Source organism: Rhincodon typus, chromosome 24 (genome assembly GCF_021869965.1).
Source record: "Rhincodon typus isolate 14 chromosome 24, sRhiTyp1.1, whole genome shotgun sequence".
NCBI lineage: Eukaryota > Metazoa > Chordata > Chondrichthyes > Orectolobiformes > Rhincodontidae > Rhincodon > Rhincodon typus.
In genome coordinates, this window is record NC_063355.1 from 35066829 (window position 1) to 35093846 (window position 27018).

Below are 27018 nucleotides of genomic sequence, written 5' to 3' on the forward strand. Positions count from 1 at the left end.
GATGCTGCTTGGCCTGCTGTGTTCATCCAGCCCTGCACCTTGTTGTCACCATTCCATCATATCCTTAGCTCATTGTTTGGGCATCAGGAGTGAGTACGGTCAGTGACAGGTTGTGAGCTACAAAGCCTAATATTTAACAAAACAACTGGGTCCGAGTACGAGAGAACTTTTTAACTAGACCACACCAGCACTCAACAACTCAACAGTTGTTTTGTTAAAGATTAGGCTCTCCAGCCCACAACCCGTCACTGACTGTCTTCACTCCCGATGCCCAAACAATGCAAGCTCACTGCTAACTCATTTCCTTTAAGTATGATGGGTCCAGTGTGTACAACTCTCGTGCCTCCCTCAGACCCTGAACTAACTTAAACGTGTCACACAAATCATGTCTTTAAGACACTTTTTCCCCAAGATTGGGGTGCACTCAGCCTTGAAATTACAGAACTCCCTTTACCCACATTTAATGTGAAAATTGTGCCCTTAATGTTTATCCAACATCAACACGACTGTCCTGATGACTGTTTATAGATTTGAATATCTTCTGCCTTCTTCCCAGTTAAATTGCCTGGTCCCCCGTTTAACTGTTAACAACCAAAATTGTTGTCAGGCTGAATTCAGATCAAACCACGTTACATCCCTTATTCGCCCATTTTATCCTAACTTAAAGGGACAGTCCCAAATCATTACAAACTCATAATTATGCATTTTTATCTCTTTTTAAAGATAGTCTCTTCTTTTTCTGTGTGCAGGTTCGGGCCTCCTGTTTATAACTTATCCTGAGGCCATTGCTAACATGGATGGCTCCCCCTTCTGGGCAATCCTCTTTTTTCTCATGGTGATAACTCTAGGCCTGGATAGTACAGTAAGTATAAATTGTTAGGAGAATCGATTTTAAAAGAATCACCTACAGCTTGAGGGTTTCCATTGGAAGAAATTAGATTCCAATTGAATACATAGTATTTCAGATGGAGTATGTTATGGAATCTGTGCTTATTACATCAAAGATTAACCATAAAAAATATCTTCATTAACAAATGTAGTCTTGTCACTTATTGTGGCATTTGACTCTAACAGATCAAGTAAAGTGCTTGCTTTCGAGATTACCTTGCTGGAAAATGTATAAAACGAGCACAGCATCCATTTTTAATGTAAGTTTATAGGGATAACATCTTCAACGGCACCAGAAAGTTTCTAACAGCTGCTAGTACCTAATACCAACAGCATTGACTGTGGCATTTTCCCAGTCCCTTGTCCAGTACATGTGTAGAAGTCAGATTTGGGCACAATCAGGCTCAGCCATTGTGTGGTCTATCATCAAATAGTCTGTTGACTCACCAGGCATGGAAGAACAACCACCTGGGAGAGGGCCTGGAGTGTAGCCAATGTACAGGAAACAGCAAGCAATCAATGTCCAGTCAACTGGAGGTTAAGGGAGAAGAGGATCTAGCCAGTCCGTACAAGCAATTCTTGTGGCTTTTATAAAATCTTCATGTCAGGCAACACTGACAGGACAGTCATTATTGTCCTATAATTATTATCCTGACGATATTAAGAATAATTATGTACTGATGGACTGGAGCCCTATGTAGGCCAGGCTAAGTAAAGATAGCATGTCTTTTCCTTGAAAAGGGTTTGGGAATGGTTGGCATTTTACAAGAACATAGAACATTACAGCGCAGTACAGGCCCTTTGGCCCTCGATGTTGCGCCGACCTGTGAAACCAATCTGAAGCCCATCTAACCTAAACTATTCCATTATCATCCATATGTTTATCCAATGACCATTTAAATGCCCTTAAAGTGGGCGAGTCCTCTATTTTTGCAGGCAGGGCATTCCACGCCCTTACTACTCTCTGAGTAATAATCCAGCAAAAGTCATGGTCATTTTTCTGATGTCAGTCAAGTTCATCATTTCTATGTTGCCAGTCTTATAACAATAAAGCAACCTTATCTGACCCATGAATATTCAGTTGTTATTTGTGAGATGGCAATTAAAAATAGTATTATTTAGCGCATACAAGATATACCAGTGTTCGTTTTGAATAGAAGACTGTTTTGTGTCCATTTTTTGAAGATCATGTATTGGCCTCTGCAAGCCATGCCCAAGTGATTCCTGGCCACAGGAGACTATTCAGTAGATGTTCTCTCGATGAAGATCTCTACCTGAAGTAGAGACTCACTCAGTAAGGAAGAAGCTGTAAAAAAAGAACAGATAATCTATCAAGCTTGTCCAATTCCTGGTGTGAAGTAATTTCTGCAAATCATCACATTTCCTGACCAATGACACACACCGCCTCCCCAAACCCTGCCCTCATCACTTCCTTTGTGGTTGGACAATCTCATTTGAGAGACAACAGAAAAATAATATAATTCCTAGGTCAATTCAGGGAACAAAAGCTTGGAAACCTTCCAAACCCCTAAGGCAACCAAGCAAATTCCAGAACAGAACAGTTATTGCACAATAGCTCCTGTATGTTAATAACTCTCTAAAATTCAATCAACTCCTTTTTTGAATGCCTACCAACATCTCATTACAGAGATCAACAATTCTTTACAAACAGCGCCTTTTAGCATCTAATCTAGACCTGAGCTTTAACAAATTATACCATGATCTCTGTTTCTCTCCGAACTACCTAGTTTGAAAAGCCTAGTCATTTAAATAACACCTACTCTTTATATTATTTTTCATATACTCAATAAAATTGCAAATTATAAGATTTTCTAAAGAGTGCATCACACATGATGAGCTACTTCAGTTACATTATGTCCTGAATTTGAATATGGAGCTTTGCATATAATGTCTGAGCAGGTTTTGAGTGGTGATTGATTGGGAACTGCATTTTGGGGCAATCATCACATTGGACAGTGAGTAGGTCTCAAGCCTAAAGACCAATGTAACCAAAGCACTACACTGTCCAGTCACCCTAGATTTTAGTATCATCACTTTACATTTTCCAAACACATACAAGCATTTACATTCAGGGGGAAAACAAGGAGACATTCCAATTTTGTTAATTCTGTTGTTTATCCACTTTCATGTTCCTGTCCTTTTGGAAATAATATTCCTGTAAAGTAGGGAAAGCTTCCAGATACCTGAAGGTTGCTGAGTATATTGCTTTGTTGCTGTGTCCCTCTTCTATGTGGAAAGGGATTAATGTATGTTTGTTTTTTTGGGGGGGAGTAGAGACTAAGTGATTCATTGCGGTTTTCTTGTCAACAGTATGGAGGCCTGGAGTCTATCATTACAGCTGTGATAGACGAATATCCTCATCTGTTTGCTAAAAGGAGGGAACTGTTTGTGCTGGGATTGGTTGTTGTGTGTTTTATGGGCTCTCTCAGCACTCTTACAAATGTAAGTACAATTGTCAATGGAAATTTCATGTTGTTTGATTTTTGGTTGTCTAAAAATAAAATTTTTAAAAATCACCCAATGTTAGCTGTTGAATTAAAAACAAGCTTACCTGCTATATGAAGAGAGAGTGCATGAATGAGTTTGCAGTGATGGTAATGGAGTTAGTGAGAATGGGGATGGTGACACAACAACAACAAACTTGAAAAGGCAGTTGCTATAATGCCTTACCAATTTCTTGTGATATCCCAAAGCCCTTCCAGTTCCTTTTCAAGTGTAGTTACTGTTATTTATGCAAATCAAGTGTGGCCATCAAGGTTTTGTAGACAGCAATGTGATAAACAGCAGTTAATTTGTTCATGTTGTTCTGTTTATGCTCATCTGCTGGCAGGGGAGCCTGGAAAACCTCCTCAGATGGCCTTATCACCAGTTTCCTGCTGGTCCCAGCTTCTCCACAATTTTGTATTGTTTCAGGCAAGGCCTAGCTTAGCCAACCAGCGCTGCCCTCGTCCCAGCTGAGGGCCTTAAGTGGCCAATTACAGGCCAGAAGTAGTTTTAATCTCCAGGTTGCAGAGAAGGGTTCAGGGGTGTGAAAAGTTCTGAGAGTGACTCTGTTCAGAACTCGGGCTGGAGGTGGAAGGAGGGTGTAGGGGCACCTCCATCAACCGTTTCCTTTCAAGATTGGGCTACTCTCTTCACAACCCGACAAAGTCTGACCCTTGTGTCTGTTTCAACCCCAGTCTCTTCACCAGCACCCTCGACAACTTTCTGTGTTAAACCCCCTCCCAATCCCCTACCAGAGACTAGGCAGATGACTAGTTCCTCAGCATCTAACTATGTGCAGTTTATTGACTGTATAAAAAGTACTATATATGAATACTTCTCAATGTTTCTGTCTCTGATGATTTTTCTCACAACCCTCTGTTTAGTTTCATCCTGAGATAGTGTGAATAAAACTATGAACTCACTTTGCCAGGAACTGCAGAAACAATTATGGAATTACGGTGGGAGAATGTAAATTAAGTAAGCAGCTGGAAGAAGCTTTGATATTTTCTTGATGGATATATATTTGTACATTATTTTGTGGCACCCAGAGTAGGCTAGCAGTAATAGGTTAATCTGATAGAATGAACTTAGATGCAAAGTAAAGAAATTGAACTCAAGATATCCTGAATGTAAATCCTTTCCAGCTATTACAACTGGTTAATTAAATGGTCCAACCTATTACATTATCTAATATTATGGTATCTTAATGTATATTGGTCTTTATTGTAATGGGATTAAAGTACAAGAATAAGGAAGTCTTTCGAGCTTTTATGAGACCATTCCTGGTTAACTGTTCACCTAATGGAAAATATACATCCATTGTCAGTGGTACCATGAAGGTTTACTAGATTAATTCCTGGGATCAGATGGCTGTACAATGGTGAGAGGCTGAGTGAATTTCTCTTTGGAGTTTAGAAGAATGAAACATGATCTAATTGAAAGATACAAGGTTCTGAAGGTGTTTGACAGGGTAGGCAGTGAGAGGTTGTTTCTCAAGGCTGGGAAATCTAGATTGAAGGGGCACAGATTCAGGATAAGGGGTTAATCAATTAAGACTCAGATGTGGAGAAATGTCTTCACAGATGGTTGCAAATCGTTGGAAGTGTTACCTCAGAAGGTTGTGAATACTTCATTGTTGAGAATATTTAAGGCTGAGATAGACAGGTTTTATGGTGTCTGAAAGGATCAAGGGATATGAGATCAAAGGATATGGTGATGAAGTGAAATTAAGGATAGTATGGTGTATTCGTGTTTTTATTTCTTATGTTCTTAATAAGCCTTTTCACTTAATTCTTCTAAGCTCCTGATACAGCACTGTCTATTTCTGTTCCTCTTTACTGCATCTCCCCTGGACATGCAACTGAGATTTTCTGCAATCCTATAATTCATCTCTTACTGTGACTCATCTCCAAAACCTTAAGTCTGTGAAATTGGATAAACCCTCGAAGGAAACTGGACATATATTTGAAGGAAAATAAAATCAGTGCTATAGGAAAAGCTGGTTAAGACCGGCATGAGCTCAATCAGCCAAATGACTCTTTCTTTGCAGTATTATTCTATAATTCTTCTATGTGAAATACACACTGTGCACGCTGTTCAATATTTGCTGGGGACCAGACAAAAGGAAGCCCATTGATAAGTTTCCGTGTTTCTCTTGAGGATGTGAAGGAGCTCCTGCAGCCACCTCAAAACCTGGCTCCACTACCCCAGGGGCCACTGTTTTATTGGTCTACTCTGTGCTGTGGAGGCCCAGTCCTGACAATGGATCAACTCCAGCCAGGACTGCTGGGCAGCTTGTGGTCACCTTGTGCTATTTACCCTGTAATATAAATATGCTCTCAGGTCAGGTACAGCACTAACTAAGTGCAAAGCAAAGTTACTACCACCCTCCATGATAAAGTTCATTAACTCCAACTCTGTAACAATGTGACATTTTTAGTTTCCCAGGCCACTTGTTCTTATAGGCTTTTTGAGGGCAGAATTATGCACAATTATAATTGTGACAATTATGAACTGAGTTGGCACAGATTGAAACTTTTCTACACAGAGCTTTTAAAACCAGTATAAAGTGAACCTTTGTTTCATTAGTTTATGCCAAAATTACCATAAGACCATAGGATATAACAGCAGAAGTAGCCATTTGGCCCATTGAGTCCGCTCCACCTTTCCATGAGATCGTAGCTGATCTGGTAATGTTCCTACCTTTTCCTCCTAGCCCTTGATTCCGTTAATGATTAGAAATCTCTTTACCTCAGCCTTGATTCTACTTAATGACCCAGACTGAACCACTCACTGTGGGAAAGAATTCCGCAGATTCATTCGCCTCTGAGAAAAAAAAATCTTTCTCCACCTCTGTCTTAAATCGGCAGCCTCTTACTCTGAGATTATGTGCGTCGGTCCTAGGCTCACTCACAAGGAGAAACAACATCTCTGAATCTACTCTGCCAAGCCCTAGAAGAATCTTGCATATTTCGATAAGGTCTCCTTTCGTTCTTTGAAACTCCATGGCCAAAGTTTTATCTGATAAGCTCCCATGTATTAATGAATTCTATTTCCTGCTACTGTATTACATTTTTGTAATGTTAGCTCCAGCCTGATTTGAAACACAATTGAATTTTTCAGGGAGGGGCATACGTTGTCAAACTGATGGAAGACTTTGGATCAGGTTCCTGTCTTATTGCTGTAGTATTATTAGAATCCATTGCGGTGTCTTGGTTTTATGGTAAGAAACCCACCATCCTCTGCTTGGATAATTAAAAATAGGAAATCTAGCAAAAGAATGGTCATTACAAATTGGCTTTTAGCCCTCATCAGAATATTTGGGGTTAGCAATGGGACAGCTAAATTACAGCACTCACATAAGTCTTATAATAGGGAGGACAACAGCAGGGAGAGCTGTAATGTGGAGTGGGAAGGAATACTCTGGTCAACAACTAAAATGTTAAAAATATACTCACCTTCATTGGCAGCAGTTACACAGGTGCCTAGAAAATCTGAACAATTGAGGACAGTGTTTTTTGGCACGTTGACGCTTCGACAGATGTTAACACCTCTAATTGACACGGACATTTGACTTAACAGACCTGTTTTAGGTGGACACAGGTATGGCCAAAGAATGGAGCTGCTGTATTTTTCATTGAGCCAAACACCTGCACAGATTATGTGAAGGTCATTTAATTAGTAAATCTGTTTGTGCTGAGCCTGTTTCGCATCCAAACAATGGCTGCAACCCCAATGTTTAAGTGCCTCTGAACGAAAAAAGAGCTGAAATCCAAAAAGCAAGAGGGAGCATATAACCATTTTACAAGAAAGACAAACACACAACTTAGGAGCAGAAATAAGCCAGTCAGCCTCTCAAGCCTGCTCTGTCACTCAATATCATGGCTGATTTGATTAATTCACATTCCCAGCTACCCCAGATAACCTTTCGCCCCCTTTCACACACCTCTGCCTTCAAACCATTCAAGGACTCTGCTTCCACGACATCTTCAGAAAGAGAGTTCAAAAGATTCACAACGCTCTTGCGAGAAGAAATTTCTCCCTACCTCTATCTTAAATGGATGACCCCTTATTTTTAAATAATGAGCCTGTGTTCTAGACACGCGACAAGAGAAAACATCCTTCTGACATTTAGCCTGTCAAGACCTCTCAGGATCTTATATGTTTCAACATGTAACTCTTCTTATTTCCAGAGGGTAAAAGCCCAGTCTGTCCAAACTTCCTTTATAAGACAACCTGCCCCTACCAGCTATTAGTCTAGTATACCTTCAGCTTCCAACGCATTCCTTCCTTAAATAGGGAGACCATACTGTACACAATACTCTAGATGTGGTCTCACAAATGGCCTGTGTAACTGAAGCATAACTCCATACTTATGTATTCAATCCCCCTTCAATAAGTGATAACATTATATTTGCTTTCCAAAATATTTGTTGGATCTGCTTACTAACCTCTGCAATTTACACACTGGGACACCTAGATCTCACTTCATTTCAGAGCTCTGCAATCTCACACTATTTGAATGATATGCTTTATTATTCATCCTGCCAATATTGGAAAGTTAACATTCTCCCACATTATATTCCACTCGCCAGATCTTTGCCCATTCACTTAACCTATCTATATCCTCTGCACTCTAAAGTCAAGGAACCTAATTCTAAATCAGGACGTGTATAATAAAATGAAGCATTAAATTAAATGTAAGTAGTTTATTTTAAGAAAGCACTTGCTGGAAACGCAGATGGGTGTCCATTGCTGAAATAGGATTGCATTCAACCATAGTGCCTTTCACAGCTCAGTAGCCTATCAATATTCTTTACTTGGTTCATATATGAAGAATAGCCACTCCAGTAAGGTGTCCATTTCTGAAGAAGGGTCTAGGCCCGAAATGTCAGCCTTCCTGCTCCTCTGATGCTGCTTGGCCTGCTGTGTTCATCCAGCTCTACACCTTGTTATCTCAGGTGTCCAGTAATACTGGTATCTGATTTCCTTCTAGTCTCAATGCAGTGGAAGACTGTGAGTTCTATTTAAAGGGTTATTGGATTCTAAATTCTAGTGGGGCAGAAATCCAGGTGTAGCTAAGTAGAAAAGCTTTTATATAAAATGATTTGGCATGCTTTCACAAATAACATATAACATATACATTAGAAGATGAACACAAACCCCTGCTGAGATACATGCATATAACATATTTATAACATTAAAGCATATATATTGGGCATAATATTTATAGCCTTAAAGTATATACAGGGCATAAACATTGTTTACATATACACCAATAAATATTATTGAACAAAGAGTGTTTCAAGATTATACTGTCAGTATTTTGACCAGCTCTGAAATTGTCCCATTTTCTGTCCTTGATTTATGTGCAGGTGTCCAGCGATTCTGCAGTGATATCCAGACAATGTTGGGTCTCTCACCAGGACTGTTTTGGAGGGTTTGTTGGGTGGGGATCAGTCCTGCCTTCCTAGCTGTGAGTAACAAGCCTTAAGCAATTTGTTGGTTTGTATATCACAAGGAGGTATCCTTGTTTCCCTGACCATTCCTCCTGTAGTGTTTCTGATATTGTATTGATCACCCTAGGTTAGACTGCATCCACATCATTAACAGCTTCACAAATTCAATGCAAAAGATAGATCTTGAATTTCTGGACTGTTGTAAGTGATCCAGAGTCATGTGGGGGCAACTAGAATTTGCTGCAGGCTTTGGTTCTGCCCTTCCCCCAAAATGAAAGATTCTGATGGAGATGTGTGCACTTCTTGAATTTCTCCTTATACTGTTGTCAGGAGTAGGAATTCCAACTTCTTGAGTACCAACACAGAGTGGACTTGTATCTTGCAGTCACACATGTACATATCCCTGGCAGACCTGGATTCTACAATTAATTGATTTATGGATTGAAAAATGATTACAACATGCAAAGTGCCACTCAGAAAGCTCTGGTCCCCAATGAAGCAGAATCCCAGGGCCATTTTAAATGGCACAGGTCCTCACATTATAAAGTAAAAACACATCTCTGGAAATGGTACCAGCGCAAGGCTGTGTTTCTGATGAAAAAGGCATCTATTCATCGATCCAGAATGATTCAGAGTGCACCTAACCCCAACATCTATTCGCATCTGCACAGTTGGATTATGGCAGTCTCCCTGATCGTAGTGAGTTACCTAATGGCCATTTATGTCTCCCATCATCTTGGATGTCAGAGTTGTACCGCTGGAATATTCTGCATAGCTAAACTACAATTCCAAACTTATTTGCAGATAAATGAATATACTGAAGTGAAGATATATAGACAACATACAAAACTCAATACCTTTTCAAGAAAATTGTGCTTATGGTAGTGTAGTGGTAATGTTATTTAGAAGTTAAGACAAACATTACAGAGAACATAATTCAACACCTACCCTGGCGCTTTTAGAATTGGAATTACATTTTTTTTAAACCCAATATCGGTTAAGGTCACCGTGGTACTGTGGATTGTTTAACTGCTTCATAAATGGGCAAGGAAGTGTAGCTTTCTTTCCTGGTTTGGCATGTATATGATTCCAATCCCATTCCAGCATGGTTGATTATTAACTACCCATTTAATTGCCAAGCATCTGCTCAGTTTCATCAAATTGTTCAAGAAGAAATCCCATTACATCCTATATAGGGACAATAGCAAATACAAATAAATACTGTCCTTGCCAAGCCTGTTGTGTTATGTCTCCCAGTCAGTATGTCAGTGGACCTTTAACAGACTTGCTCATTATAGCATCAAAGTATCATAGCATGTGACCTGAGGGTCTAAAGGTCTTGTATTCCATCTTACCCAGGGTTCACTTGAAACATGACACTCGACTGGAAACGTGCTCCTCTGTTGCAAGCTAATTGCTTAATAATAGTGCAGATAATTATGTGCCTGAGGGATGTAACATTTGTACATTATAGTTATTCTTAATAAATAACTGTTGGATACTTCAATACCATGATTTCCACACACATTTTCTTATGTTACAGGAGATAACATAAGCATTTCTGTATCAATTAAAACACCCTGTTGGAGGCAAACACACATCCTAAGAACAAATATTCTAAAAGATTGGAATAAATCTGCCTGTAAAGTACGTAAGACAACACTTTTCACTGTACATCAGTACATGTGACAATAATATATCAAACCAAATCCACAAGACGTTAATGCATTCATTTCATAAAGCCACTGCTTTAATTTGTGGGCATATAATAATACCATTGATCAGTTAGCACTGAACCTTCTCATTCATTGGTGAATGGGCTGTAGTTCAAGTGCATCTTTCAAAATAAGAGGTAGAATATGAGTTACAAGGATTGAGGGGGTCTGAATTGTCTCTTCCAGAATTGCTGACTAATGGACTCTTTGCCCATAGCCTTTTCGCCTTTGAACACAGAAATGTCGATCAATAACAATTAATGAAACACTGCCAGAAAAACAATTACATGAAATGCTAATGAGAAATGAAACACATATATCTGAGTCTTGAGAACAATTCATTCACACCCTTATCTTAATTCATTTTTGGTCAATGTGTTTTTTTCCTTTCTTGTAGTCTTAGCAAAAGACTAATTTTGAATCCAGTAAAGCAGTAGCCTGGATGTTACATCCTTGCTATTAAAACTATGTAAAATTAGATAGAAACTCATATGTCAGATATCATTGCAGCTTTTTTTTAACCTTTACGTAACTGACTCACAAGCCCAATCTGTGTGAGTGCCAGATAATCGGTCCTAAATGTATCTTATACCTTTGACTTTCGATGTTAAATTTGAAGCTGTGTTCAGCATTTTGTTTTTCACCACCAACTTATACATTTCGATGAGATTCCACTTCAGTTTCTTCCTTTCACAGATGAAAATCCTACATTTTCTCAGTCTTTCTTCATAATTCAGTCTTTTGGCACTAGTGATTAATGTTGTAGCTTCTCCTGCATTACATTAATGGTTTGAATAGCTGTCTTGTGTCTCAACGACCAGACAGTGGTAAAGCTTTCTCCAATATTCAAATTAAAAAATAATGGGAAGTATAGTATTGTGTTGTGTGAGTAATGGAGAAAAAGATGGGAAAATATGGTAAGAAGGGAAAAATCAGATTCTTGCATTGAGAAAAAAAAATTCCAGATTTTCAACTGAAGGTAAATAGCAATTTCAGAATCCCACCATTGAATGGTGACTACCTTATTTCCACGCATTTGCAACTCACTGAAGCCCTAACTTGCCTTATGGCTACTTCCAATTCTCCTCTCTGTCACCAAGAAACAAGACAGCACAAATCCCCAAAGTAAATCAAAGAGAATACCTTGTGGCTGCCACTTGCTGAATTCCTTTCCTGGCCATCATGCTTCTTCACAACAACAGCCCTGCATACTCCATGGCCATCATTCACCTTAACCCTTCATTCATGCTGGTCAATCTCAGAAAGCTTCACCCACTTCATACCTGCTCTCAGACCAACTGAGTCACTTATTCAGCCCTTAAAACAATTTGCTTTGGAGCTCAGGGATACTTGTAACTTGCATGGATCTGTCAGATTGTTTTGTGCTCACGGATGCACAACCATCTCATGCATCGGTACAGGATATACCTTATGGCTCATAGCTTGTTTTCCTATTGCTCCCTCAGTTTGCGCTTACTTGGGAGCTGCCAACTTCTATATACTTCACATTGCTTTCTCAGTGCACACGCAAGGACTCAGCAATGACAAATGGGCTGCGGCTCTGTGGCTGGAATTGTTTTGCAATGCAGAGGGAGAAGCAGACAGCTTGTGATGATTGACAGCATTGAACAGTCAAGTGTGTACGTGTCACTATGCTACATCAATGTCATACCTGCAGCACATGCCAGCAGTTTATGTGGCAAATACATTGCATGTGCTCTAAGTGGCCATGTATGTTTTTAGGGTTAGGGTGAAGGGGGACTACAGCCAGTCAAAGGGTAACGCCATGGTCATTCAAAGAGCTCATCCTGTTCCAGTTCAGAGGAATTACCAAAGTCAATCAGGCACTTGGTCTTACCAGACAAGGGAAGCAACTCAGTATGATGGATGTGGATTGAAGAGCAGTTTGTAGTGGTGTATGAGAAGGATAACTGGTGAGGCATTCCCAGTCAGTGAATAGGAATTGCAGAGGGCAGGAAGGGTAATAGTTTGAGAGGATAAGGTGACTGAAAGTCACTGAGTAAGCAGGATGAATGCAATACTGAAAGCAAAGTTAGAGTGAGTGATGGCCCTGTGAGTGTGAGGTAGTAGAGCGAAGATTGAGGCACTTACCCTTACCCAGCTCAGAAGATCATTAACCCTCTTCATTCTGCACTGCTGGGAATCCTCCTTTATCCAGGACACACTACTGGGCTGCAATTTGTGCCCAGACTGTTTTAGTCTGGTGACATGGACTCCTGTGCTGCTTAGCTGGAAACAAACAAACCGCTGTGCTCAACCTTCCCACACACCACCCCACCCGTTAACATCTCCAAGTCCCTGTCTGCCAAGTGGGAAGTGAGCTTTCAGTGTCTCTAGGCCCTGTCATTGTGTTGAGGCTGAAACACCATAGCGTGTGTCGTCGTTCCGGGCTTGCAGTCGTTATAATGGTCTGCAGTTTGATTTTAAATATGGTACCTAAAGCGTGAAAGCAGGAAGATCCACTTGCTGTGGTGCGCACATCCATCTTTCTGGCTGAATGATTCCTTGAGGAAAGCTCGGGTAAAAATGAATGAAAAGTGAATGAGGATTGCGTAAGAAAAGTCTGAGCCACGGCGCACTAGGTGTTATGAATCTCATTCAACAAAACACTTAACTGCAAATGGGAAATTTCTGCCCAGTTTCTTCATAAAACATTATCAGCTGGAAATCTTTGTTGTAAAGTATTAAATTAATACTTTCCTTACTTTAAATGAATCATAGCACCTTCCTTAAAAAGATTAAAATAACAGACAAAATAATTTGTTGGGAATGTAAATATTTGTATAGTAATATTGCACAATGCAACTTTCAACGTAATACAGACTGAAGTTTGAATCCATATTTTAAAAAGTTGCTTACGGAAGTATGATTGTTTTCAAAAGAGTTCAATGCAATGGCGGCCCCTGCAGGCAGCCTGAGGTTGCTGCGTACATGGTAGCTAACACGTGAAAAGTGTGACAACAAGCTGCAAAGCTGGATGAACACAGCAGGCCAAGCAGCATCATAGGAGCGGAAAGGCTGATGCTGCTTGGCCTGCTGTGTTCATCCAGCTCTGCACCTTGTTGTCTCGGATTTTCCAGCATCTGCAGTTCCTACTATCATGTGAAAAGGTGTACAGTGATTGAAGAAGCAGTTTTAGAAGGCAAGTTCCTAGTAGTTTCAGTTTCTTCACATAGCTGGATTATTTACTAAACATTTAAACTATTCTTCTGTTTTCTACTAAATCCTCTCAATTAATTTACCGGTAATTCAGAAACGTTATGCCGCTCACAATCACAGCACAAAAAATAATGGAATGAAATCAGTAAAACAGTCAGGTTTCATCCTGCAGGTAATTGAAGGGGAAGTGAGACAGCACAGGATAATTTTAAAAAATTCTTTCTTTGGATATGGGCATTGCCAACATATATTGTGAATCACTAATTCTTCTTGGGAAGGTGGTGGTAATCCTTGTTCATAAAGTGCTGCACAGTCCCTGTGTTGAACTTACTGCAGCTGCGTTATTAGGCAGGAGGCTCTGGAATGGGATAAGACCCTGAGATTCTGAAACAGGGCTTCCAAAATTGCAGGACACTATCCCAAGAGAAGTTTAGAGTTATGAAATCTGAGGCAACAATTGCTGATGTGGAGCTTCAACCAAGTGCTGCAGTTTTGTGGCCCCTTTAAATCACTGCAGTAACTTTTAACTGTGAGAATGACCTACCTTGCTGATCTTTGAGACCTGATTGCTGTCTTGCAAAATGTCACAGAGAAGTATGTGCTTTTAACTTTAAAACATTGTGGATTAAAAAACTTTGCCCGTTCTCACAGATTTCTCATTCCCTCTCGCAGCCCTCCCTCAAATTTCCAGCACCAGAATGGAATCATATTGTCTAGGTAGTCCGCATAGTCCCAATTCAGGACACATAATAGTTTCTTAATTGAATGTAATGTCCATTCCTTCAATATGAAAATCCACCCTGTCCTCAGTGGACCAGTTATCTTGTGATCAATGTAAGACTGTAATTGTTGCAAAAAATGTCGAGAAAGAGAATGGCCTTAAAATACATTAAAGGACAAAACTGGAAAATCCTGAGCATCCACCTTCACGTAAGGAAAAAAAATGGCATTCTTTGCATAATTAAGGTCTAAGAATTCCATTTTCTATTTTCTTTGCAGTTTATTACAGTGAGCTCACTTGTCTATCAGCCCCCACTCAGTCTATTTGGTTACGATTATCCAGACTGGAGTTTGACAGTCGGATACCTGATTGGAGCTTCATCCTTCATATGGATTCCAGTATACATGGTGTATAAATTGGTATGGACGCCTGGATCTCTTAAACAGGTAGGAATGCCACATTTGAAGGAAAAACATTTTTCTTGTACTATTTTGCATGTAACAGAACATGAATGCAAATGTGTGATGGTTAGAAGGAATTGTGTATTTGAGTTGGTTCATTTGACAAGGTTAAAATAGAATTTCCATGGTCACACGTTTTATAGAAGGACTGTTTCTCATCCATAGTATCTCACACAATACATTGCCTTTTCTTTCACCTGTCACATTTTAAGTGAGAAAAGTGTGCCAATAATTGTGCCCCATTGTTCCACAAGCTCTCACAAATATATGAATACCCAATTACGCCACCAAGATAAATTTGCCTAACTGACTGCTATTCGTGACAAAAGCAATGCAAACCAGGTTTTGTCATTGAGAGAAAAAAACTATTTATTGTAAACATACTTAACTTTAAGAAGTGGCAGAAAAAAGACAGGATTACTAATCTATTACTATGCAACTTAAATTATACCCCTTTAAAATTGCAAACACACACAGTCGGATGTTTTGACATACAATATTATGGAATGAAAAATGTGGACATGGAAAACAAAATTCTGAAGATCCAAAGACCACATAAGTATGGATTAAATTGTCTGTCACAATTTCTTTTGACTTTAGCATGATGGCTCCCTGTTGTCTGTAAAGTGATGGTCATTCTATAATTTGATAGATGATCTGGTGGACCTAGGTCTTTCCTTTATGAGAATTTCTTTTTAAGTTTCTTGATTTATTGACTTTTCACTCACCCCGAGAGAAGGAAGAGAGAGATGTTTTCTGCTTACTGTCTCTGGCTGCTCTGCACTTACAGATCTGTAATAATCTGCAACTCAACCAAGCTGAGGGCTGTTGTCAGGCAGCCTTTCCTTAACTCAAAGATTCCTGTTGCCACTCTTTCTCAAATTATCCCCCTCACTGTTTGAAAAGTATGGCTAAAAATGTGCATTGCTTGATTTTGCCATGATTCAAAACTCTTCTGGTATTTCTGTTACATAGCAGTCCAACTTCCATTCCAGTTTACAGTTCAAAAAGGAAAAACATGTGGTTCATTACAAACTCCTGAATTCAATAGATAGAAAGCAAGGGAGTAGAAACTGTAATGTGGAAATCAATCTTCAGCTTTTTTCAATGTGCTAGTGTAAGATCTAGAAAGTAGAAAGCATAGAAATGGTATGCAGTCACAAGGCAATTATAAAGTGGAAGAAAAAGAATAAAAAGTATAAAGGGGGAAAGTGTTACTTTTAAACTTCAGATTCCAAACACGTATGAATCTTATTGCATTTTTACCAATGTTAGTTCAACATGCACAACAAACAGTTTACAAAAGTTGTCACCTTTATGGAAAAGTATTTTGAATTTGTTATCAACTGTTCAAATATCATATGAAGTGATGACAGAAAGAGTTCTGATATTTGGAGTTGAATTTCGGTGCTCATGAAGGCGAAGGGTGTCAGTTCTGGATTAGAATACAGGGTTGTTATGAAGTAATCAGAGGTCCATGTACAAAGTAAAGCTCCTTTTGCACTGTCTCATAAAAGACTTTTGGTGAAGCTTAATTTGAATTAATTTAGGCAACACTTTCTCGATTTTGTGGCAACAAGATGTTTTAGCTTCATAACATGATCACAAGTCCCTACTGATGTGAGGTTTCGGATAACTCCACTAACTATTCATGTAGTCAGTGTGAATGTGATTTGGTGGTTCAGTTTTTGCTGTGTCTTTCTTCATTAAAAACTAGAGTGGAGGCTACCCAAACTGATTTAATGTGGAATCCTTAAGAGACCAAAGTGCCTTGTGGGACAGGAAAAAGGAAGAGAATGGAGAACAGGGCCTGAGTGTCGGGAAGCAAAAAGCTCAAATATCAGTCGGGAGGAAGAAAAGGGGCTGATTTCAATTGAATATTTTATTGCTCTTGATAGAGAATCCATAAAGTTTAGAAAAATAGGAGAGACCTTGAGCATGCCTTGATGGTTACATTGTAAAGTCACAACATATTGGTACTTTAAAGGTGGCTCAAGCTAAAACGTTATGGCCTACTGGTATTGTCGCTAGACCATTAATCCAGAAACTTAGGTAATGTTCTGGCTGAACAGATGATGGAATTTAAATTCAATTTTAAAAAAATCTGGAATTAAGAATCTACTGTGAAACCATTGCCAATTGTTGGAGAAACCCATCTAGCTCATTAATGTCCTTCCGGGAAGAAAATCTGCCATCCTCACTTGGTCTGGCCTACATGTGACTCTAGACTCACAGAAATGTGCTTGACTCACAGCAGCTGTTGTCTGAAATAGCTTAGCAAGCCACTCAGTTCAAGGGCAGCTAGGGATAGGCAATAAATGGTGGTCAGTCAGCAATGCCCACATCCCACAAGTGAATAAAAGAAATAAAATGTTCCAAAGGCACTCCTTACTGAACCAACAAGGGCAACAAGCAGTTCAGGAAAAGTATTGCTGATCCCAAATGAACAGAGCTTCTGATTGTCAGTGGTGAGTCTGCAAAAGATTAACCAGCTGTCTTGGGTCAAAGAGTGGATACCGTATAGTTGGGGAAGGGGCTGTTTACAGTTTTGGAAACATTTCAGTAAATGTATTTATCATGAATTTACAAAGCATCTTATCTAGAGATTCCAACCTAACAGGATTAATGAGTGTGCTGACAATCTTGGTTTCACTGCTATCTTTCTGAAGAAGAAAATGCTAAAAATTCAACACAAATACAGAAGGTATATTACCACTGCATCATCTAATAAAACAGTTAGTGAGGATGAAAAAGGCAACTCTGAAAATCAAAAGAAGACCCCCAAAAATCAAGAAGTAGCGCCCAAGAATGAATCACAAACAGCTCTCAAGAAAATATTTTGACTGCTGGATTGGAGTTACCCTTGGTTCACTTGGTGCCAACTCCTCCAATTATCCAATTGTATCCAAAATTACTGTTGAACTGAAACTCCATTCATATTAGCAATCATTTTTTCATATTGTGTCATCCAAAGCTCCCTCTGTGAATGCTTTTAAAGATTCTGCACATAAACTTAGAACTTCGTGTTCAGTCATGTAAGAAGCAAGACTTCTTCTCATTTTTATTACGACAGTAATTACTTTTTTTGTCCATACAGCGTCTGGCAGTCTGCATTCGGCCAGAGAAGACAATCAGAGACCAGAAGCCTGATTCATTCTGCATGAATACTATCCCTTAATTCCTTGTACATATTGCATGCAGAAACTTTCTTTGGGATTGACATGGATTTTTAAAAAAACCCACGGAAGAATTTGTGTGAGGTGGGAAATGAAAAAGCAGTTGATACTGCATTTAACATTTCAACTTCAGCAAGAACAGAAATATGAACAGTAATAAGGAATTCTGCAGAAGCTTTGACAAGAAGCTTATTGTTAACATATAGATAAAAAGACCTTTCACTTTGTACCTTTTGTAATTTTGTGGGTGAAAAAAAATTCAAGAAAATTGTTGTTACAAAACATCTAATAATGTTTTACTAACTTATCAGCATCTACCGCTGAAAAATTCTGACTTGCCAACCATGTAGACCAAATGTTTGAGATTTGCATTACTTACAGTCACAAGAACTTGAACTCAAAGAAATGCTTTTACACATTAAACCTTGCTCTTTGTCCTGAATTAGTTCACGGTCCCATATCCTAGTGCAAGACAGCTAGATTGTTCACTTAAATCAATTGTTTGCCCAATCTTAAATTAATCAGTGAGCAATCCCATAATGCCATTTCAGTGTACTTCCAAAATTATACAAGATATGATGCTGTTACTTGGTTTTGTACTTGTTATTAATGAACATTTGAAGATTATGATTTTTAAATTAATATTTTGTAAAATTACAAATGTGTTTGTACTTTTGAAAAGTGCTCCTAGTTAAGCTCACTTATTCCTGATGTGTTCATTTTTAAAAATTGTAACCGTTCCCAAAAAATGAATAAAATGTAAGGTGAATGTTAATGGGTAATTAACTCCTACACTGGTGACACGCATAGCTAACAGCCCTAATACAAAGTATAATTTGAATGCAGGGATTGCTATGGCTTTCTAAAGCATGTTTTACATGAACCTCTGGCGGGCAATGGTTGAAGCACATTCAGGTTACCATATCAACAGGATGACAAATGGGCCAGTGGTTTGGGAATATGGTGGCTACTCCCCGTATGACACACACCTGAGACCCAGGATCACCAATAGATCTAGGCACAAATGAGTGATGGCAAGAGACAGGTTGTGGGCTAGGATTCATGCAGGAGGTTTAGAGATCAAGAGTATGGGTGGATAGCAGGGGACCTGTCCATCCTGAGGTCAAGTTCCTCGATCAGGCACTGCGTACCTTTGAACAAGTGTTGCCCTCCCAAAGCCCACAAACAACCGTGACAGGATTTATTTTTCAGGGTGCCTGCATGGCAAGTACCTTGCCTGCTGCTGGAGGACTACAGCATCAACAGGATGTCCTTAAGAAGAGTCAAATGACTCTAAACTTTAACACTGTTTTCCCTCCACAGATGCTGCCAGACCTGCTGAGTTTCTCTGCAAACTTCTGATTTCTTTCTGTTTAATATCTGCAGGATCTATGGTCCTTTGTTTTATTGCAAAACTATTGATTAGTTTACAGTTTATTTTAGGTGCTTTAAAGCATTTAAAAGAAACATTTTCCTTATTACTTTCACCTAGTAGAGTTGCAATCCTAAAGAAGATACATGAACATGTTTTCAATCAACCTGTTCAGAGATAGTGTGACACACCTCCGGAGCAGGTGAGACAGTAGCAACGTGAACGGTGGCAACAAGGTGTGAATGATGTAATCGCGTTAGCTGCTTACGCGTGGCGCAATCGCGTCCGTTGCTTGGGGATTGCGCGCGCATCAGTCGGGAGCTAGGACCCAGTACCGGCGCAGGATGGGTCCTTTCTTCGCCGGTGTCCTTGCCGCTTTATTCACGCTCATCGTGAGCCAAAACCAACCGTCAACTTCAAGGGACCGGCCCTTCAGTGTCCTGAGGTACCAAAACCTCGGTAAGAATAAAAGGTGGCCCGTACACCATCCGGGTATTCCCCTCCACCCCAACCCCTACTCCCAGGGTAAGACAGAAACACGGCGGCCATAGTGGCTTCTTACCCCCAGAGCGCATCCCGCTCAGCGTCAATGTGTCGGCAAGAAGCAGAACCTTTAAGGGACGGATTAAAGGGGAAGGAAAGCCTTCTGTAGCAGCTGGCTGTGGCTCGGGCGTAGCGCTGGTCTCCAGCATAAAGGTGGTGCTTTCGAGTCCCATGCCTAATCCATAGGCTCGATCTTTCATTGATGCCTTTTGGATGAAATAGTAAAGCGAGGACAAAACCAGGAACTGCTGATGCTGGAAATCTGAAACAAAAGCAGAAATTGCTAGAGGAACTCAGTATGTCTGGCAGCGTCTGTGGAGAGAAAACAGTTAACATTTCGAAATAATTGACCCTTTATCTTACCTGGTCACGGGCTGCTGCTTTAAAGAAAGCAATATTTAACCAATACTGACCAATATTTACCTCAAATAAAATCCCCCTAAAGAAAGTATTATCTGATCATTTTCATTGTGTCTGTGCGATTTAGTAGCTGCATTTATTGCTTTACACCATTGACCATACTGCAAAGGTATGTGAAAGCTGAATTGCACAATCAGTTTGCAGTACCTGATTAGGCCAAATGCATATGGAACTGCAACTCCACAAGATGCACCATCAGGTGAAAGAAAAATTATTTTAAAATGATAGTTATAATTAGCCTACTTGCTAAATTGAGTAAAGTAAGTTTTACGTCGAAGCAAAGTTCTGCAGATGCTGGAGATCTCGTTCACTTTGTTTCCCTCTCCACTGATGCTGCCAGACTGGCTGAGTTTCTCAAGCATTTTCAGTTTTCTTTTGCTGCTGTTCTGACCTTTTCTGCTAATTCTGAATCTTGTATAATACACACTGGCTGGGGGAGTTGGTCAGCTCAGTTGAGTAGTCATGTGGTTTGTGATGCAGAATGACGCCAACAGTGTGGGTTGAATTCCTGCACTTGCTGAGGTAACCACAAAGGACTCTTCTGCTCGACCCTTTCCCCTTGCCTGAGGTGGTGACTCTCGGGTTAAAGTACCACCAGTTGCGCCCCTCTGTCTAATGATGATGTGGAGATGCAGATGTTGGACTGGAGTGGACAAAGTCAGAAGTCGTACAACAGGTTTATTCTTGTATAGGCCTACACCTGTACCTATATTTTATGTTCTTCCACAATTCTTCAATAGGCAGGTTGCAAAAGCCACACTGGAAATTCCTGCCTTATTGAGCAGAAAATTCGAAAAGACCATTTTATTAAAAAAGTGATTAATTTACTACTTCTTGTTTTACATACAGCCCTTACTGTCAGTGTTCTCAGCATTCTACTACTCGTCATGATTTTAATGATGATTTGTGTGTACAAACCCATCCGTCGTCGGTAAAAGATTGTTTCGTCATGGAATGCCTGCTGAATGGATTCTTTTATTTTTAATATCTGGAAGGATAAAATTTGCATTCCTATTGGCAAATCAACTACTTGTGCAGCTCAAGATTTCGGTACCATATGTATTTTGACATCTTTATTTGCTACACTGAGAACACGTGGAACCTTTTTAATGAGCCAGCTGCTCTCTTACACAAGACGTGGTTGATTGTCAATACGTATAAAGCTAGTTACAAATGAATATGGTACTGGTCAAGCAACCTGCAAGAAGTCCTGTGAAATTAAATGTGAAAGAATTGGGTTGTTGGAGAGGAGATATGTACATACTTTTAATGTTTACAAATTAGTCATATGCACTGGGAACTGAGATGTAATGGATATTGTTGCTATAAGAGTTCAGATGTTTTATTTTTGTGTTTACAAATAGGCTACGGTAACCAACTGAATTACATTTATCTGCTTTTGTTTTACGCTATCCCAGCACCTCATGCTTTAATGTCTGGCTATAAGAAGGCTAGCTAGTTGAGCTGCTCCCATTTTGCTCTTGAGGAGGCAGGTGATTGACCTGAGGTGGCTACCTTTTTCCTTTTGCCACCCTGCTGTGTGTAAATGATGTAGTCTGTGCATTTAAGAAAACAGGTCTGGGATTCATTCTGTGTTGAAAGGAGGGCAATAACTGCACTCTTAACATGTGGTCAATGTGCCATCTTCAGTTATTTATTTTCTTTCCACTTTGTAGAAAAGTACTTCTGTTTATGGGTCTGTGGTGAAGTTTTGTTTGAAAATCAGTGAATTACCTGGCAGAATCATGCACCGCATTGATGTACGAAATTATTCTTGCCTAAATATACACTATATAATTTACAACTGGTAGTAATACTCTCATTAACGTAAAGCCCCTTCATCCATTCATCCCATCTCCAAAAAAAATCATGTGTAGAAATAAAGAAAAGGATTGAAACTAAACATTGTTACTGTAAAGTAAATACACACTACATTTGAAGGATCCTTGTCAGGGATGTCACAGCAGAGTCATTGCTGTTAATTTTGTTTTGGTCTGGGATTTGAATTTCTCTTGAGTGTTTCAGGATAATGCAGTCACTTTTTAAAAAAAAAAAAAATAATTTGCAAATATTGATAGCTCCTGATGTAAATGATTGGTAAATTCTATTATGACTGACTACTTAGATAAATAAAGAATTGGATTCAACTTTCAAAAAATTCTAAAGTCAAAAAGCTGCACCTACTGGAAATCTGCAAGGAAAATAGAAAAAACTGAAATACTCAGCAGTTCACAATATCATCCGTGGAGATGCAGAATCCAGTTACTGTTTCAAGTCTTCATTCAGTCTTAATGAATGATATTCAGACCCGAAAAGTCATTAACTTGCTTCTGTTTCTCCAGAGATGCTGTCCAATCTGCTGAGCATTTTAAATCAAAAATGTTTTGTTTAGGTTAATTTTTATATACACATTGAAGTCAAATTGTTGCAGTTGGATAACATCCAAACTATTTTTTTTGAAAGAAATGCTAAATATTAATCTTACACTTTGGTTGACTTTCATCTTGAATAATATACAGTCTTACATGTGATAGTTGAGTTGTCCCTGTTCAAATGTTTAAATTCTTCATCCTTAATTGTAGCCACAGAAATTTTCTTCCTGATTTGCTTAACTCTTTGCACTACAGGATGAAAACCTTGTGAAGTTTTGATACTGTTCCTGTTAATTTATAACAATTATGTCTGAGAAAATGTTACAATTAGAAGCAGATTTTGCAAAGCCAGATATTGAATTGGTTTATTTTCCATCACTACAAAATTATAGATTTTAGGCTTCTGTTGAGGTGATGTGATGTTTTTGGGTTTTTAAAAAAGTTGTCTTTTTATTGTTGCTTGTTTCTGTTCTTTTGATAGTATTCATATTTTCTGATGTACTTTACGTGTCACTGCGTTTTAATGTAATGGTTTTTTGAGACATGTTTCTCCCAGAATGTGGTTTCTTCAAAGCAGTTCAGAGAAGGTTAATTGGCCGATTCTTGGAATGAAGAAGTTGTCTAATGAGGTGAGTTGAGCCTATTCTCATTGGATACGTGAGAGGTGATCATATTAAAGCATAAAAGATTCTGAGGAGGTCTTGACAAGGTAGATGCTAAGAATGTTTCTCCTTGGCGAATTTAGCAAGAGAGAGCACAGTTTCAATACACGGGGTCTTCCATTTAAATTGGAGATGAAGAGGAATTTCTTCAGTAAAGGCCAGGAAATTAATTATATTCAGAGCTGATTTAGGCTGATTTTTGATCCACAGGGAAATCAAGGGTTATGTTGGGGTCCACTGGCAGGAAAGTGGAGTTGACATATCAGATAGCCCTCTGTTTAACTGAATGGCAGATTGGGCTTGATGGGATCAGTGGCCTACTCTGCTCCAATTTGTTTTAATATTGCAATGAGCCTTCCTTTTTTCCTGTTCCAAAGTCAACTTCAGGCTTGAGAAAAACACTAATCTATTTTTAGAATAGCATGCACTTTCAAGATTTGACTGACACTCATCTGTTTGGTTTGTACTTCACCAAAACCATATCAATCTTAATGAAAAGTTTAGAAGATAAACATGTGAGGTTACAGACTCAACACTCTTAAACTGCACACCTATCTGAACCTGCTTTGAGTTTAAAGAAATCTACTGTAATTTAATCTGTGTTAGTGCCACTAAAACTTATCATTTGATTTTGCACTGATTATTAATGTAAACATGAACTGGAAGTTTTGTCTTTTTTTAAAATATTTTTTGCACACTTGACAAGTTATTTATTTTTTGGTCAAGTTTTATCTGCCTGTCATTATTGTAACTGAAACGTTCCATATCCAATAGTGGTCTTTTTGAAAGACGGGTAGTTTGTAGAATTTATTTCTGTTATTCCTTTTTCTTCAGTGAGATACTGTTAAACAATTTGCTTTCTCATGTTACTGTACTTTTTTGGAATGTCGCTGCTCTAATTTCAGCAGAATGATGTGTGTTATTCTCTTGCAATGTTCTGTCTGTTAACTTTCCAACATCGTGCATTTATTCTGACCAAATCTGGAGTAGAGCTTTACAAGATCCATGAAAAATTGGATCTCTGTGGTTGGTAGCGTGACTTGACTTCTTCAACTGTGGATGGCTAGCCATAAGTCACTTCTAATTATCACCTGCTCTAACCTGGAAGGATAGGCATACACTGAAGTGCTGTTAACTGTATTCTTTGAAGTGGCTGAGTGCTGAGATTCATGGTCCAAGGTGTTGCTTTATTGTTTGATTTTTCATTCTGAACAAACAAAAATCCACCCCGTACATTTCTTTCTAAAATTCTTGTTCCAAATTGTCTCTGCTTCAGAATCTGGAAAGACATCACGCTGAACCAATCTACAGAATAAAAAGTTGCTATGAAACTGACTGGTTTTGTCCAAAGTAATGAGGATGAGTTAACTGATTGATTGAATTCAAGTTGAGAAAGCTATTGAGGAAGTGTACTGTTTGAATTAAGATGAATATTAAAGAAATCTGATTCCTTGTGGAATAAAGAAGAGATGAGGGGTGCAATCTTTTGCTTATGAGGGAAAAGGGAGGAATTTATTGAAATTAGGTGAGAAGATTTGAGAAAGTGAGAAAGAAATACTTAAATGGCGAGAAAAATGTTTAAATTAAGGGTAAGTGCTTTACAATTTAAAATATATAATTTGCTTGTTTTTGGCAGTTATCTCCATTTCCAGAAAAAAAAACTTCAGGTTTGTTTCAAGTAGAGATAATTATTGCTGTGTATGTTGCTTGGGAAATAAGGGATTGAAAATTATTTTCCTGCTGGTTCTGTTTCAAAGTAGTTGCCTCATTTTGGAACCTGTTTTCACCTATAATCCAAATGTGTAGGTTTGAGGAGAATTTAGTGAATGTGTTCCCTTTCCTACTCCATTATTTATGGACGACCAAGCCATAGTATTGCTTTGAAAGCTTTTCTTGGTGTGATCACCTCATTTAGTGCACAACAGGGATTAAATTTTAGCTCCCACCCCTAATCACCACCACCCTCCTCCGCATGACCGAGCTCATCCTCGCTTTAAGCAACCTCTTATTTAACTCCTGTCACTTTCTTCAGGCTTAAAGGTGTGGCCATGGGTTCCTGCCTGGGCTCCAGGTATGCTGGCCTCTTTGTGGGGCACATGGAACATTCCTTGCTCCAGTCCTACTGGAGTACCTCCCCACCACACTTTCTCCAGTGCAATGACATTATTGGTGCTGCTTCCTTCTCCCACCCAAAACTGGAAAAGTTGATCGATTTTATTTTCAATTTCCACTCTGCTCTCTCACCTTCACCTGGTCCATTTCTGACTTCTCCCTTCCCTTTCTTGACATCTCTGTTTCTACTTCTGGGGATAGGCTGACCACCGATATCCATTACAAGCCTACAGATTTCCATAGTTACCTTGATTATACATCCTTAGTGGAATGCGTTGCCGGAGAAGGTAGTGGAGTTGGCCTCATTAGGGGCATTTAAGTGGCTATTAGATAGGCATATGGATGATAGTATAAGGTAGGGGTGGAGGTTAGATAGACCTTAGGATTAGGGTAAAAATTCGGCACAACATCGTGGGCCGAAGGGCCTGTACTGTGCTATACTGTTCTATGTTCTATATTCTATTCTGCTTCTTGTAAGGACTCCACCCATTCTGCCAGTTTCTTTGTCTCCATCATATCTGTTCTGATGATTCTGTCTTTCACAGGAGGGCCTCAGAAATGTTCCATCTTTTTCCTAAATTGCGGATTCCCCACCACCGGGTCTGTGTGACCCATTCCCACACTTCAGCCCTCACCCCTTTCCCTCTTCTTCCACAAACATAATAGGGTTCTGCTGTTCCTCACTTTTGACCCCACTAGCCTCCATATTCACAGGATTGTGAGGTGCCATTTCTACCACCTCCAGCAGAATTCCACCACCAGATACAGTCCCCTCCCCTCCCTTGTCAGCATTCTGCAGCGACCGTTCCATTCAAGACACCCTTATGCACCCGTCCACTGCCAACATAATCCCACAGTACCTTCCCATGCAATTGCAGAAGGTGCAATACTTGCCCATTTACCTCCTCACACCTCACTACCTAAGGCAGCAAACACACTTTCCAGGTGAAACAACAATTTACCTGCACATTATTCAACCTAGTCTACTGTATTCAGTGCTCAGAGACTTTTAAAATGGTGGTGGGAAATCTATTCTATACACTTTAATCAAATTATCAGTTCTAAAAATCTAGTCTGAAGGCAAACAATTAAACAAAAGCCTTATCTGAAACAGTTGGTGCTTTTCAAAGGTCCAGCGACTTAAGCAAAGGATTAAAACATAATTTGTAGAATTATTTTATGCTATTGAAAGGACAGCTATCATGTTTAGGTTGATGGTGCAATGTTCTGTATGTAATAGTTGCATTGGTACTCACTATTTTGAATATGTGGAAATCTGGTGATTATTTGGTTTTGTAAATATGCAGCATTGATTAACTTTGTAAATGGTTTTCTTTCAATGTTAGCATTATTGTAACTTTTGTGCCTTAGTGTATTTTATCAATTATTACTGAAGATATCAAAATGGGAGCATCCTCCTTGGTCCCCCTCC

General features: G+C 39.2%; 2 protein-coding genes across 2 annotated transcripts in view; one reads left to right on the forward strand and one right to left on the reverse strand.

Annotated features, from left to right (window-relative positions):
- The window catches only part of slc6a4b (solute carrier family 6 member 4b), a 37099-nt gene extending 18356 nt beyond the window's left edge, over nucleotides 1-18743 (forward strand). Inside the window, exons 8-13 of the mRNA XM_020531548.2 lie at nucleotides 750-862; nucleotides 3220-3351; nucleotides 6517-6616; nucleotides 8769-8869; nucleotides 14747-14914; nucleotides 18027-18743. Coding sequence (XP_020387137.1) covers nucleotides 750-862; nucleotides 3220-3351; nucleotides 6517-6616; nucleotides 8769-8869; nucleotides 14747-14914; nucleotides 18027-18107 — 695 coding nt within the window. The 3' untranslated portion in view covers nucleotides 18108-18743. The remainder of the gene's footprint in view (nucleotides 1-749; nucleotides 863-3219; nucleotides 3352-6516; nucleotides 6617-8768; nucleotides 8870-14746; nucleotides 14915-18026) is intronic.
- The window catches only part of svopa (SV2 related protein a), a 317985-nt gene that overhangs the window by 85691 nt on the left and 205276 nt on the right, over nucleotides 1-27018 (reverse strand). The gene's annotated exons all lie outside the window — the stretch shown is intronic.